Below are 15,402 nucleotides of genomic sequence, written 5' to 3' on the forward strand. Positions count from 1 at the left end.
AAGCTACATAATGCTTTGCTTTAACTCTATCACTCTCTATTGAAGTTAAAATCTTGGTAGAAATTAAGTGTAGATATATTGAGCTAAACGAATGTGTCATTGTATTTCAGTTGTAATAATGCTGACAAAGAAAACAGTACTTTTGTTCCCAGAAGAAGTAAACCCTATGTGAAGGATATTTTTTTTACTCTACAGAGAAAATCAAGCTATTTTGCTTATCAATATGTTTCATTTAGTTATTACGGGTCCGCTATACAGGGCCGGCCATAGGCAACCTGCCACCCTGTGCGATAGCATCATTTACCATCCCCTTCTCCAGAAAGAACAAATATTAAAAGCCACGGTTTTATGAATGCTACCCCATTATGAACAAAGGGGAGAAAAAGTGCACTCCCACTCAGAAAGGCCTAAACACTACAAGTACAATATCATTGCGTCTGTTTTTTCTTTAAATAATAATTTATGTTAGTGAAAGATAAAGCAAACATACCTGTAGAAGAAAGATGGTAATATTTTTTTTTTATAGAATTCAATATCGAGCTTCAATCTCAGTATATCAGTTTGCAAATTCCAATGCAACTAGCTCTTTTATGTTTATTTCTTGGTTTTCCTTCTACACCTGTTAAAATATATATTTAAAAAAAACTTGATTCCACCTTCAATGATAAAAAACTTGTTTGTTTGTAACACAAGATTTATTTTCACATTAAAACTGTGATAACTAACCAAATGAAACAGGTATTCTTTACTATTCGAGAATTGAGTTCGTGTATTTGACAACAATAAAGCAATTCATGTCAGGATTTAATTGGCCATTTGTTTTAGCACTGTCCATGTGACCTTAAACTAATGCGACTTAAACATGATTTATGAATGTGGTATTCAAATAGAAGAACAGCTTAGTAAATTTAACTACCATCATCGTGAAATCTGTTTCCAACAATAAAATATTTATTTTAAATAATATAGTTATGACAGATTTTGCCGAGCCTCGAAACTTGCCGTTCCATTTAAATGCAGGTGTTGCACATATGGTGGAGACAGTGGCAGATTTACGATTTTATTTCGGGGGGCGCTTTGCCTGGAAATGTGAAAATTCGGCAAGATATTTCATTTACTTTACTATAGTAAGTAACATTTCGGGGGGCTTAAGCCCGGGAGGCCCCCTTAAATAGGCCATTGGGTGGAGCCGTCCCGGCCGCTACATCATCACGAACCGTAATATTAAATCACATTTCGTATCTCATTTGTTTTTATCTTGTTTATCGTTATATATAGTTTTTAATTTAAATCATTAACTGTAATCATTGGGGTTGTATTTATTAAATAAATTTGTAGAATAGGTAACATCAACATTAAACAGAAGCTCCTGTTTTAGTAATAGTTTAACAATCAATTTAATTTATGTTTTATAATATATGTCATTTAAAAACGATATGTTTTCTTTGTTATTCGTAGACTTTAAATATTAAATTAATTTCTGCATTTAACACTTACCTAATAATAAAGTGAACAAGACCGTATTTTAATTAATATTATTTACACGTTTTACATAATATTGTAACAAATATAATTTTTTAAAAGGAACTATCAATAAATTATTCGTTGCACTTAAGAGCATGACATACAATACTAAAAATAATACAAAATTTACAATTTTTCTTTTGCTTGTTTTCTAGGTGAAAGGAGATAACAAAATGCAACTTATCACAATCATAAATAATGTTATTCTACAACAGAAAATACGAACGTGAAGAATTTTCAGTGTTGCTATCCATAGAAATTATAGTGTTCCCAGAATAACATCCCCCCAAAATCTGAGTTAAAACAGCAACTACAGGAACGAACTCAACTGCATTTCATTACGTATCATGCTATCTTGGAATCCTGTGAACTACTTTTTAAATGATAGTTGTATTTAGTTTGTAATAAACAAAATAGTTTTAACACACAGTTATCGAAATTAAATAATAATGTTATTTAAAAAGTAGTTCACAGGATTCCAAGACATGATACGTAATCAAATGCAGTAGAGTTCATTTCTCTAGTCGCTGTCTTAACTTAGATTTTCGGGAAAATGTTATTCTGGCAACACTGTAATTTCTATGGATGGCAACACTGAAAATTCTTCAGGTTCATATTTTCTGTTGTAGAATAACATTATCTATGATTGTGATAAGTAGCATTTCATTATCTCCATTGACTTATGAATAAAGGAGCAAAAGGAAATGGTAAATTTTGTATTATTTTTAGTATGTCAGGCCATTAACATAAATTTGACCTATTATGCAGCACAACGGTAATGCTTTCAACAAGAAAAATATATTCCATATATACGATGAAAATCCTATTATTTTTAAAGACAAAATTAAATTATTATTTCTACTTTTCTATTACTAAAATTGATTTTGTAATAAATTATACGCTTGTAGAAATGTATACAACTAATTTAGTTATTTTTACATGTTACATAAATTTAGATTAAGTTTGATCTAATTTTGTTATGTGCAAATGAAGATTTGATTTACTTAGAAAAATATCTCGCTGACACAAAGTCAAATTTTCTATATCTAACAAAGTAATAACAAATAATCAATATAGTAGGCACATGTGCCTAGAAGGAAGATATTGCATAGTATTTGTCTACTGGCTGCTTTAAGCATAACAATCTTTTTTTTTTTTTTTTAAATGTAAACTATTACGGAAGCCTACCGCATTTTTTTTGTTCGCACAAATATGTTCCCATAATAAAAACGTTCACTTTCCTTAAAAAAAAAAAAAACTGCTGGTGCTTATGGTAGGAAGTATTTACAATTATGTTGTAAAATACTGAAAGATTTAAGGTTGAAACATGATGTTTGGAAGTATCTCTCTTTCTAATGACTTAAAATATAGCAGAATTCTGAATGGAAGGTAAGTCTCACCCGTAGGAAATTAACCTCCATTTTTTTTTTTTTTTTTTTTTTTGAAGAATGGCAGGAGATAGATTGGTCAAATACTTTTTTTTAAAGGGATAAAGCACTATTAATATTAGTTGCGTCCCTCTCTGCAAAAGAAAGAAAAAAAAAAACAATGGAGAGAAATATTGAAAAACTCCTTATAGTAGAGTCCCCTGTCGCTGACTAGTTTTTATGCAGCTTCCATCGTCTGTCCTTCATCATCTGTCCGGTAGAGGCGCTACTTAACTTTTTTAAATCTCTTTTACCAACTTCACGTCTTGCCTTCAGGCGGAGTGTGTCAGAAGGACGCTGTCATTCGATAGATTCCTGTGTAGCCACAAAGACGAGCTCTCAGAGCTGGAATGAGGAGAGCTGCTGCTGACAGGTCATCAAGGAAATTGGAGCATTCGCACATCAACAAGTAGAGCTTGTCACCGCTCGATAAAGATTTGTGCAACGTGATACGTCTGAGGCCCACTGATTTTGGAAGATACCTGTACAGCATTCTTGCACCTGCAACAGACAAGGAGAGAATCACATGTTTAGAAAATAAATGGTTGAGACAATATGGTTTCATAGTTCACAAAATGTCATAGAATGAAAAGTCTGGCTAAGCTACCTCCACCTTCATGAGGACTAGAGGTAATTAATATTTAAACTGGAATATAATCCATGAAGGGCTATGGATAACCTTATCAGCGCAATTATATCTTGGTATATCATAATTCATTAGCTGATCAAAGCACTGTTTTCATATCTTGTCGAAATCAATCTTGAAAGCATATATTTTCTTATTCTTCCTTAATGTCTCCTTGGAATAATCGTCTAGACAATGCTTTGCCACTACATACTTATACAATCCTTCACTAAATGATTTAGTAGGAAATACTTGATCGCAAAGTCCTCATCTTTCTATATCAGATGCTATTTAGGGTGTCTGGGAGGTATGTATCTCTGCTAGAAAAAAAAAGGAGATATTTCAGAAGATAGCAACTACTAGCAAGTATAAGGCACGGAAATGAAAGAAATACTACTCTCTGCAATAGACTGAAATAGTGATGCCGTCATTTCCTCTCCGTTACCATGGTGATCGCCATGTTTTTTTCTATACAAACGCGTGAAGCGAATGATGAATTTTAAAGACTACTACAAACAAGGACAACAGCTGTTAATTTATTTACAATTATAAAATATTTTAACGATTAATAAAGTTGATGAGAAAGGGTACAGACTTAGAAAATGGAAATGCGTTTAGGAAACTACAAATAAAATCAAAGGAATTCATAAAGAAAGACTAATATCTAAGGAACTTATTTCTAAAAGCGTCACATCTCTAAGTGATAAGATAGAAATCAAATAATTAATATGAACGTCATTATCATGTAATTCACCTTAAGAAGCAATTATACCCAATATAAACTCCTTAACATGCAGATTGACAAGCTGTCGGCACAAGGAAAAGTAAAAAGTACGATATTTAAAAAAAAGAAAAAGTATCTGTTAGAACAATGTTCATTCTATTGGGACATTTACTTTTCTTATATCCAGTTACAACGACTCACCAAAGGTAGTCGTCAACCTGGTTCGGCTAATGATATCAGTGAATCTTGTGTGGCAGTAATTGTTTACACATAAAAATATCTTCAATAATTATATACACTATTATTCTCACCTTTTCTATCGAAATTACAAGTCCATGATAAGTGTTAGATAATTTATTCGTTGATTCTCCTTTAACGTATTTTCACTCAAAACTGTCTTACAAACATACGTGTTGATTAGGTATCTATAAACAGCTACATAGCAACGAATTATACAATAATGTCTATTTCTTACATATATCAAAAACATTCTTCTTCTGTTATTTTAAATTGACATTATCTCAAGTATAGTGCTTGAGTATGAGCACTTTCTGCCCAAGGTACAAGTAATTATTAAACGATACAAAGTATCTCGTTGTATAAAAATGTCGCCCGACGATGGGACTGAATATAAAAGTTACAAGCGAGCTTAGCTTTTATATTTAAGAACCACTGGTCCGTTTACAAATAATGATGTTACATTACTTATGTCCTTTACATTTTGATCGCCCCTCGTATATATATATATATATATATATCTTCCTTAAGCTTCATATATATAAATACATTTATAATAAATCTTTTATTCCATTATCATTTATCTTTTTATTACAAAAACGTCGTCGCTTAATAATATAATTACTGAAGGGTGCGCAGTCAAAATCGTAAGAGGCAAATTACCTTTTAAAAACATAAATCACAATGATTAGCATTTTCAATCATTAGTAAAACGGTGATGTTAAGAAAAATAATATTTGATCTTTCCAGGGTGCATTATATGATAACTACGTTAGATGATGTTTTAAAATATACATTGTATCCATAAGGCATCAGAATATAGAAGAATCTTATTCGGGTAATATATAAAGTAGCGCATAAAGACAGTCGTCGGATAAATGACTTAATAGAATGAACCTTATTCTTAACATAATCTTTGACAATAAATTCTCAACACAAATCCATATAATATAAATAACCTTTGCCTTTGATCAATTATAAATCGAATTATAATTCTCCACATTAACAAAAGAGAATTAAAAATCATTTGAAAATTATCATTGGTTAATAAGAATTAAAGAAAATTAAATTAAGTAAAAATCAAAAATTAAACGTAACCTACGTTTAGACGAACAAAAGGAAGAAAATAAATCTATTTTTACACAAACATATTCATAAGAATCAGTAGCTGATATGGGTTTAACTCTTACTTCATCAACTGCAGTCAGTTTACATTCGTACTTGCATATGATTCTAATAAAGTACATTGTACTGCACAATCGTGATTAGGTTCCGCATTATTTTGTACATGAATTGCGTCATTATCTTGATTTTGACACAAAGTGACATCTCTTGAACTACGATTATGTCTATACATAGGATTTATAGCATTTCTAGAATTTCGCCATGTATTTCGACTGTTTTTAAATCTATTTTGGTTATATGGTCTAACATAAGGATTGCCACGATTAATTAGGTTAGGTGGATTTCCAACATATCTTTGCCTATTTTGCTCGTTCGGTTTGCTTAAATTCACTCGATTTAGGTTGTGTTCCGTATCGTTCGCTTTACGGATATTTAGATTACGAACAGGTACAAAATGATCTGAATTATTTTTAATTTTACCTACTCCCGCTTGATGATTCTGAGCGTGGTATTGAGTTTCATAACATTGTACAAGCATTAATAAATGATTAAAACTCATACACTGGGTAGAAAACAGGATCTGTTGTAGTTTAAACGGTAGCAAATTTCTGATTGATGCAATTACTCTGGATTCTGATTGCAACGGATTAACGACTTTTAATTCGTTATATGTATTTACAACAAAGTCAACAACAGATTTGTGCAAACGAGGATTGAAAGGTTGATTTCTAATCGTGGCATCTCTGTTTGCAAGCAAAAAGTCATTTTCGTAATTTGCAATCAGCGCAGCTTTAAATTCCTCATATGTATTGACGTGATCTCGTACTGCTTTAAACCATAAAGAACATGGTGGGAGTAATAAATTAGGGATTAGTTTCATATATTGCGATTTATCTATACACATTATATTGCACTCATCCTGAAATTTTTCTAAGAAAGAGGTAGCGTTTTCGTTACATTTACCACTGAACTTACTCATCGCACGTATTTCACTCATCTTTACACTTAACTTTACCTTTCTTTCACCTTTCCGTGTTCGTGTTGAGTGACAATTCCTACCTACTGCATGATGTGTAGTTCCACCATCTCTTTTACGCCCATCTGTGTTCCTTGGATGAATTTCTTCCAAAATAATGTTCTCATCGGATGGGTTACTAGAAGATGAGATAATGCGAGGTTCACATTGATCTGCTACAGGTGACTGCGAGGTCATCTCCTGTGAACAAGGGAACTCCAAATGATCATTAACCATGTTGTTTTGGTATGCGTTGTCCTTAATTTGTAGCATCCTGATTTCCTCTTGTAATGCAGATATCAACTGAGTATTCGCACGTATTTTGGTAGAATTATCCGTGACCCGAATCTTTTGTTGCCGTATAGAAGATTCTATTACTTCCAAATCCTTTTTTACACAGTTGACTTCTTGAATTGTATGGTTGTAATTATCCTGGCAATCTTCAGATACTCTTCTTAGCTTTTCATCGAACTGTGATGTAATGTCACTCACCGCCTGGATAATAGATTGTTTCGTCTCTCCGGATGTCTGTTCCAATCGTTTACTTAATTCCTCGTACTGTTTACTGGAAGTCTGCTTTAATTCTTCATACTGTTTACTGGAAGTCTGCTTTAAATTTTCCGACATCTGGGCTAAACTTTGTTCCAATCGTTGTTCTTGTCTCTGTAAAGCCATTAAGATTTTGTCTTCTAACGATAACATTTCGGGTACAACAGGAGCTGTATTTTGTTCTTCGTTATCACTGTCACCAGTTTCTTTTTCCATTACCTCACCGATCATCATTTTTCTTGTGATTATTTTACCACTTTGAAGTATAGTAAAGTTCGTAGTCATGAACCTTATTACAGAAGTAAATTCACCCTTACTTTATACTTCAGGGTAAGAATTTACAAAGTTCCCGGGTGAGGTAAACCAAAAATTTTACAACGACTCACCAAAGGTAGTCGTCAACCTGGTTCGGCTAATGATATCAGTGAATCTTGTGTGGCAGTAATTGTTTACACATAAAAATATCTTCAATAATTATATACACTATTATTCTCACCTTTTCTATCGAAATTACAAGTCCATGATAAGTGTTAGATAATTTATTCGTTGATTCTCCTTTAACGTATTTTCACTCAAAACTGTCTTACAAACATACGTGTTGATTAGGTATCTATAAACAGCTACATAGCAACGAATTATACAATAATGTCTATTTCTTACATATATCAAAAACATTCTTCTTCTGTTATTTTAAATTGACATTATCTCAAGTATAGTGCTTGAGTATGAGCACTTTCTGCCCAAGGTACAAGTAATTATTAAACGATACAAAGTATCTCGTTGTACAGTCTTCATCATGGAACTGCACAATATTAGTGCCTACAATATTAAAAAAAAAAAAAGGAAGAAGAAGAAGAAGAAGCCTTTGGAAATTTTCAATCCGGACCATCAGTGGATCGTAGGTCAGATCTTTCCTTATATTCTCTATCATTTTTTAAAAAATAAAAACAGTATAATAATAAAACACCCAATTATGAATGGTTCAGCATATATTCTTAACAACTGTTAAACATTAATCCTGTCCATGTATGCAATGTTATGAAACTAATATTAATGAATCAAAAATTTTCCAGAATTATTTGTTAATATCTGATTATGAACAAGATGAGTACATTTGTTTTCTCTTTCTTTTTCTATATCTGTTTTTTTTTAGTTTCATTGATTAGAAATATTTAAAAAGAAACGTAAATATTTCATTCAGTCTTATGTTCGCAATTCAGAAATTTTTCATCACTATTTTCGTTTTGCATTTAGGTAATTTAGGTATTTAAGCTACTTGTTGTTTAGAAAATAAAATGGCGATCACCATGGCAACGGAAAGGATGTGACTTCACACTATTTCAGTCTATAGGTTCAATGGGAAAATACAGACATTTGCAGACTTTTTAAAAAGTCTACGTAAACTTTGCATATATTACGAAACAAAATTTAGTTGCATGCACCAGCATTTGCTATTCCAAATGCAATGACAAACCCTGTTGTCACTGCCATGCTTGTTCAAACTTACATACAGATTCAATTAATAATTTAAAAAGAATACGAGCTTCATTAGTGTCTTTTGCCAAATGGTATCGTGCCTATAATATCTCATTAATTTATGAGTTTCAAATCACAGTATGTAAAGTCGACAAATAACCGCGACTTTACAGTGGTTGTTCTCATACACTGTGGCAATGATTGTTCTAATAAACATGGATGAATGTACTTCTGACCTTACTCTATCAGACATATGTAGTCACTCATGGTTTTTTGATCAACTTCAAATTTCGATTTATATTCAGCTGGATTGAGATTTTGTCCTACTGTGCACTAGTCTGATAAAGATGCATAATTGCTTACTGGTGTCTAAGTTTAATTTTCAACTCATTTTTGTTGACTTTTCCAATAAAATTAAAAGATGTACTTCCAAGGGAACTTCGGGAGAAAGCTCGTCTGCAGAGAAACTAAGTATGCCATTTGAAAGACCAATTCATACTGATTACAACGAGCTAATAAAATTCCTGTACGTTTGAGAACTCTTCGAGAGATTCAACTTGGAAGTTTATTTGAAAAAATGAATATATGCGCATTTAAACTCTCCCATGGCATGGCCTGATGGTTTGAGCTTGCTACTGCCTGATCACGGGATCCATTCACTGACAAATTGTCCATTGCAAGTTAGATGACGGATGGCAAAGACCTAATCAGGGCCGTCACGTGAACGGGGCAACCGGGTGATCGCCCAGGCCCTGCGACCGAAGGGGGCGCCGAGACGACAAATGAATAAAATTCAAAGAATTCAGGTTATGTTGGTAAATATTTTTTTAAAATTAAAAAAAAAAAAACATGTTAATTCAGATATTTTAATAATGATGGGGCCACGGTTAAGTAAAATTTATTTATTTCGTGAGGACAACACAACAGCTTAATGCCCAGTTATAGTGTTGTCTACGAAATTATCTAACATACTGACATACATTATTATACATGCACAAATATTCGTCGTTTAATTATGCAGAAGTTATTGCCTGACAGTTGTTTTGAACTTGTTTTCGGACGTACTAAATACATCTACTATGTGAAATCTAATCATTTCATTATATGCAGCACACATTCTCCGTAATATGTTACACAACAAAAAATGAGGTGTTGAAACAACACAAAATGACTACCACTTGAGCGTGTTACTTGCATGTCAATTCAACACCAAGCTTTTTTTTTTTTTTTTTTGTTTAGGTGAGGGAGTAAAGGTATAAAATGTATCTTTATTCATCATTTTTGAGCATTCATTTTGAGGAAGAGATGTTGCACTCCCAGCCATTAGAGGGCTACGCTCTCTCTTTGGCACAGATGTTAATACAAGTTAATTGAATTTAAACTATTCTAGTTGGTCTAAGTGCTACTATGAGTAAATTAATATTTAACACAAAATATAAATACATTAATCTTGATGAGAAAAAATGTATATAATAATAATAATAATAATAATAATAATAACAAGAATAATAATAAGAATAATAAGAATAGGAATACTGAGAAAACGTAAGTGCAGGAAATACATTCAAGGTACTAAGGTGCTGGATATGAAAAATAATACATTTAAAAGTGTAAATACATATAATGTGGATATGAATAAATGAAATGAAGTGCATTCACGCCACAGTCACAATGGGTAAGTTAGTTTAAACACATGAGGGTTATATCTTCTGTCTCGGGGCGACTCGAGACTGATGTAGACAGGATGAAAGCCCAATGTTAATTATGAATGAAAAACAAGTGCTAAGATGGTAGAATGTGAGGTAAATGTTCGTGAATCATGTAAATGGCAAAGATATCTCTTTCAGCTGCGTCCAGATTCGATGTTTGAATATATATCGTTGTTAGAATGTTGAGTGGCGAGTGTAGAAATCTGTACGGTGCGTCGGTAAGGGCATCAACTCGTAATGTATCGAGATATAAGGGATGAGAAGTAGTGATGCGAGACTGTATATATCGTGCCCTAAGAGTAGAAAGATGATCAATGATGTTGGGAAAATCACTGTGTTCATACTTGAGGTAATTTGGATATGGTAATTTAATACGATATGCAAGGCGAATAACATGGCGTTCGAGAATCGCAAGCTTTTCGTATAGCGTAGGTGAGGCATGGCACCAGGCAATGTTACCAAATGTTAATGTAGGCCGTAAAAATGCTTTATAGGTATTCAGTAGTAACTTTGCATTTAGTCCCCAAGTTGTGCCAGTGAGACGACGGAGGAGATTTAATCTGCGCTTTGCTTGCAACGCAAGTTTTTGAAAGTGAGGTTTCCAAGAGAGTTTCGAATCAAAGACCACTCCTAAGTATGTTGCAGAAACTGCTGGTCTAAGGAAATGACCATCTACTGACACACGAAGATTTCCAGGATTTCTGTGTACTTTACTGCGTCGTTTTGAAGGGAGGAAAACAAGGGCTTGTGTTTTCGCAGTGTTAACAGTTAATTTCCATGTACTGCACCAATTAAGAAAGTTGTTTAAGGTTATTTGTAGGTTTCTGCTGACCTGAAGGATTGTTTTCCCAAGCGATAAAAAGGCAGTATCGTCTGCGTATTGAAAGATGTACACATTAGGCGGTAGGCTCGGCATGTCGGAAGCGTATAATATATACAATAATGGACTAAGGGCGGAACCTTGTGGTACACCTGTATGTGGGAAAATGGGCCTTGATAGTACATTTCCTATTGAAACATATGCAATACGGTTACTTATAAAGGAGTATATGAGTCGAAGGTAACAAGTGGGCAAGCGGAGTGACTGTAGTTTACGTAGTAAACCATAATGCCACACTTTATCGAATGCCTTTTCTAAGTCCATGAGGACTAGACAGGATGGAAGTCCCTTATTGTACTGATTTGTGATGACTGTAGTTAAACGAAGCAGTTGATCACTGGTAGAGAAGTTAGGTCGAAAACCTGCTTGATGTATTGGTAATAGATCATATGCCTTAAGATGTGCATGAAGTCTATTTACTAGAATCTTTTCGAATAGTTTACTAAATACGGAAGTCAACTGAATCGGCCGATATGAACTGACATCATGAATGGGCTTATTTGGTTTATGGAACATACATACTTTGGAAACCTTCCACTGTAACGGGTAATAACCAGTTGAGAGGATGAAATTATAAACGGAAATTAACAAAGTGATAAAAGAGACCGGTGATTCTTTTATCATCCTATAAGAAATTCCGTCCATGCCTGGTGCTGTGTTTCGTTTTCTACTAAGAGCTGAATGAAATTCAGACGGTGTAATAGGCCTTGTAAGAGGATGATTGTGATCAATGTGATGTGATGTAGAAGCCTGTAGAGAACAGATGGTGGAGAGATCAATCCGCTCATCACGACAAGGAGATTCTGATGGAGTAAAGACTGTCTGCAATTGGTCAGCGAAAGCATTTGCCTTATCGATATCAGTATGAAGTGGTACACCATTAAGTTGAAGCGGATACGTATTTATTGTACTTTTACCCGTTAGTTGGTGAAATTTCTTCCAGTATCGGGTTGGATGTACTTCGTCTCGCAGTTTGTTGCAAGTACTAATCCAGTGCTTCCGTTTGTGTGCAATAAGGTAGTTCCTAACTGCTCTTTGCCATTGCCTGTGGTAAAGGAGCTCTTCCACATTACCAGTTCGGTGATATTCTCTAATGTGTTGACGTGAGCGCTTTACAAGTGCAAGATATTGAGGTGGCAATTTTGGTTTGTACGCGCATATTTTGTCTTCAGGAATACTTACACGTGCGTTTGTTGTTAAGGTGCCAGTAAGATGAGTGAGAGTATTATATAATTCGTGTTCGCTACTTGGTGCAGCAATATCCGTAATATCTCTGTCAATATTCTGCCTATATGTGCTCCAGTTTGCTCGATCATATCGCTTGACAGTACGGTATTCGGTTTTAGGCTGTGGGCAACGGCCCCTAGTCAACGATAGCTTAATTGGTGCATGATCGCTGCCTATAGTGTCAAGAATTTGTATAGTGCAGTCACTGACTAGATTAAGAGACGTTATCACTACATCGGGTGTTGTTTGACTGATTGGTCGTGAATGACTAGGTAAACGATGTACATGTAAATTCAAATTTTGAGTTACATAGTCAAAGAAGTGTTGTTTCTCTCGGTCGCCTCGACTATGAATGTTCATATCGGCCATGATGATGACATTTCGGAAGTTATGTGCTATGTAATGAAGAAAATCAAATGGGATGGGGTGTCGCGGCCGTATATAGATTGTAGCGATATTAATAACAAGTGCTGGGTAATAAATTGACAAAAGAAGATGCTCCGGATGATTGATGAAAATCTGTGGATGATATTGGCGAAACGATACCTTAGGGGAAAACCCAACTGCGACCCCACCCTGTGCTCTTGCACCATGCCCTGAATAGTCATGGCGATATATTTGATAACCTGGTAGACGTACTGTGGTGGTAGGTTTGAGTGCAGTTTCATTTAATGAAAATAGATCAATGTGTTCCTCTAGCAGTAGCTGTTCCAGTAGAAGTTTATGTTGTAGAAACGATCGAATATTAAGAAATAGAACATTCATAATTGCCATAATGAGAAATACGAGTGCCATGGTTTTATACGGTTGTTTCAAGTGGTGCGATTTGAAAATGGGCATATTGTCTGGAGTAGGTAGCATGGAGATTGATATTGAAGAGTGATTTAGCTGTGTCACTAATAGTGCGAAGGATGTGATCACGTTGAAAAGGCAGTATGTTTTGAAGCACAATAGTCAAACAGCGGAGAAGATCCTCAACACTGACAGGGTGTAAAATTGATTGCGCTGGTGGCGTTGGCTTGTCAGAACTTCGGAGGGGTGCTGTAAACTCTGGACGAGTAGGTTCTGCCTGAGGTTTTGCCTTGCAGCGATAGCTGTAAGTGGGGTGTGAGTCTCCGCACGTGGCACATTTTGGAGGTTGCTGTTGGTTTTTACACAATCTAGTGTTGTGTTGTTCACCGCAATAGCCACATTTAGGTTGATTAGGGCACGAGTTCGTAAAATGAGAATTATAAACTTGATATTTCTCACATCTAATAGGCACTCGTCCAGGAGTCTTTGACGGTTCTACCTTATGGATCTTTTTGTAAATGGGTGCACCGTAGGCTAATAAATGATCAATAGCTTGTTGGTTTTGAGATAATACCCGAACCATATAAGTAGGTCCTGAATTATTCTTGATACGAATGCATTTGTCAACATTGATGCCCTCTTGAATAAGTTCTTCACGAACTTCTTCATCTGTGAATTCAGGTAGGACGCCACGAATGACCACAGACAGCATTGGTATCTTCTTCGGAGGTGGAGGTTGTTTGATCCTAGAATCCGTTTTCTTAGCAAGTTTGGCATTTTTCCCAAAGATTTCATAGGATGCCTTGTTTCTCAAGTAGGTTCCAAAGTTCGGGTCTTTTGATTTTATGATATAGCCATTTCTAGTATGAACTATTTGCTCAACATTAGCACGTGGGACGTATTTAATTATCTGCAGAAAGATCATCTTTGGATGTGTATATTTAGCGTCAAAATCGGTAAGTAGAAAGTTATAAACCGGGTCTGGAGTTCTGCCGAGAAAAGCTGATGATGATTCTGTACATGGTGGTCCCGTGTCCATGGCGTTGTCAACATGAATTGATTGAATGTTAGCAGGATGTGGTCCACCGCGGAATCTTTTTGCAGACTGGTTAGAATCACTGGATGGATGTCTATCCCTAGATGAATTCGCTACCGGCTGACTACCCCATGAGAAATGTCTAGTGCGTCTGGAAGGTCCAACGGATGCAGCTTGAGCAAGCGAAGAGCTTGTGTTTGTAGGAACAGAGGCTGGTAATCCTATGTGTTTACCGAGAATCGATTGCCCGTTAGTGATGCCAGAGTCCGCCATCGTATGGAGGTAACCTAGGGCCGAAGCCCAAATGAAGATGAATGTGAAAGAAAAGATGATGAGATGAAGTTCAAAAAGCAAGTTTGCCCTCCGAAAGTGAAAACTTCCGTCCACCCTCTAAGTGCTGTATGTGTACTTTAGCTCACAAATGCGTATTGCAACACTTGGTTTTAGCTAGCACACTAACTGACACAAGAGAGGTTAGGCTCCTTGATACCAGGAAAGAATGTGATGAACACCAAGCACATCATCTTCAGAGCATATCAGAAGTACCTCGTTACTGCCTGTGAGTACTTGCATTGCTTTTTATTGTTTGATAAGAGCAAAGTATTGCGAAATATATTTCGCATTTGTGACAAGTAACTAATAACATTCTATGTTTTCTGTAATCGGTCACAATAATATTGATGTAAACTTGTGAATCATATGACAATAGCTACAGAAGTAGCAGTGCTTCCATCTATTTTCTTTATCTGTTATTCTTATGTCTTAGCACGTAAGAACTGAAGATGGCAGAACTGTTACCCATGTAACTGTTATCAAACGATTCACACATTTACAACAATATTATTGTGACCGATTACAGAAAACATAGAACATTATTCGTTACTTGGCATAAGTGCCAAATATATTTCGCAAAGCTTTGCTCATATTAAACGATTAATACCAAGACAAATTCTCCCAGGTAGTAACGAGTTATTTCTGATATGCTCGAAAGGCGATGTGCTTGGTGCTGAATTAATACACAAGTAACACGCTCAAGTGGTAGTCATTTTGTGTTGT

The 15,402-nt window shown here is 34.9% G+C and overlaps 1 protein-coding gene across 5 annotated transcripts in view; it reads right to left on the minus strand.

Moving 5' to 3' along the window:
- Nucleotides 1-2,020: 2,020 nt before the first annotated feature.
- The window catches only part of LOC145681283 (uncharacterized), a 257,534-nt gene continuing 244,152 nt past the window's right edge, over nucleotides 2,021-15,402 (minus strand). For all 5 annotated transcript variants that reach the window (XM_081752911.1, XM_081752909.1, XM_081752910.1 and 2 more), the window contains one exon: nucleotides 2,021-3,452. In XM_081752911.1, the coding sequence (XP_081609037.1) occupies nucleotides 3,238-3,452 (215 nt within the window). In that variant the 3' untranslated portion in view covers nucleotides 2,021-3,237. The remainder of the gene's footprint in view (nucleotides 3,453-15,402) is intronic.

The sequence above is a fragment of the Thermobia domestica genome, chromosome 3, assembly GCF_964235325.1.
Source record: "Thermobia domestica chromosome 3, izTheDome1.hap1.1, whole genome shotgun sequence".
NCBI classification, from domain to species: Eukaryota; Metazoa; Arthropoda; class Insecta; order Zygentoma; family Lepismatidae; genus Thermobia; species Thermobia domestica.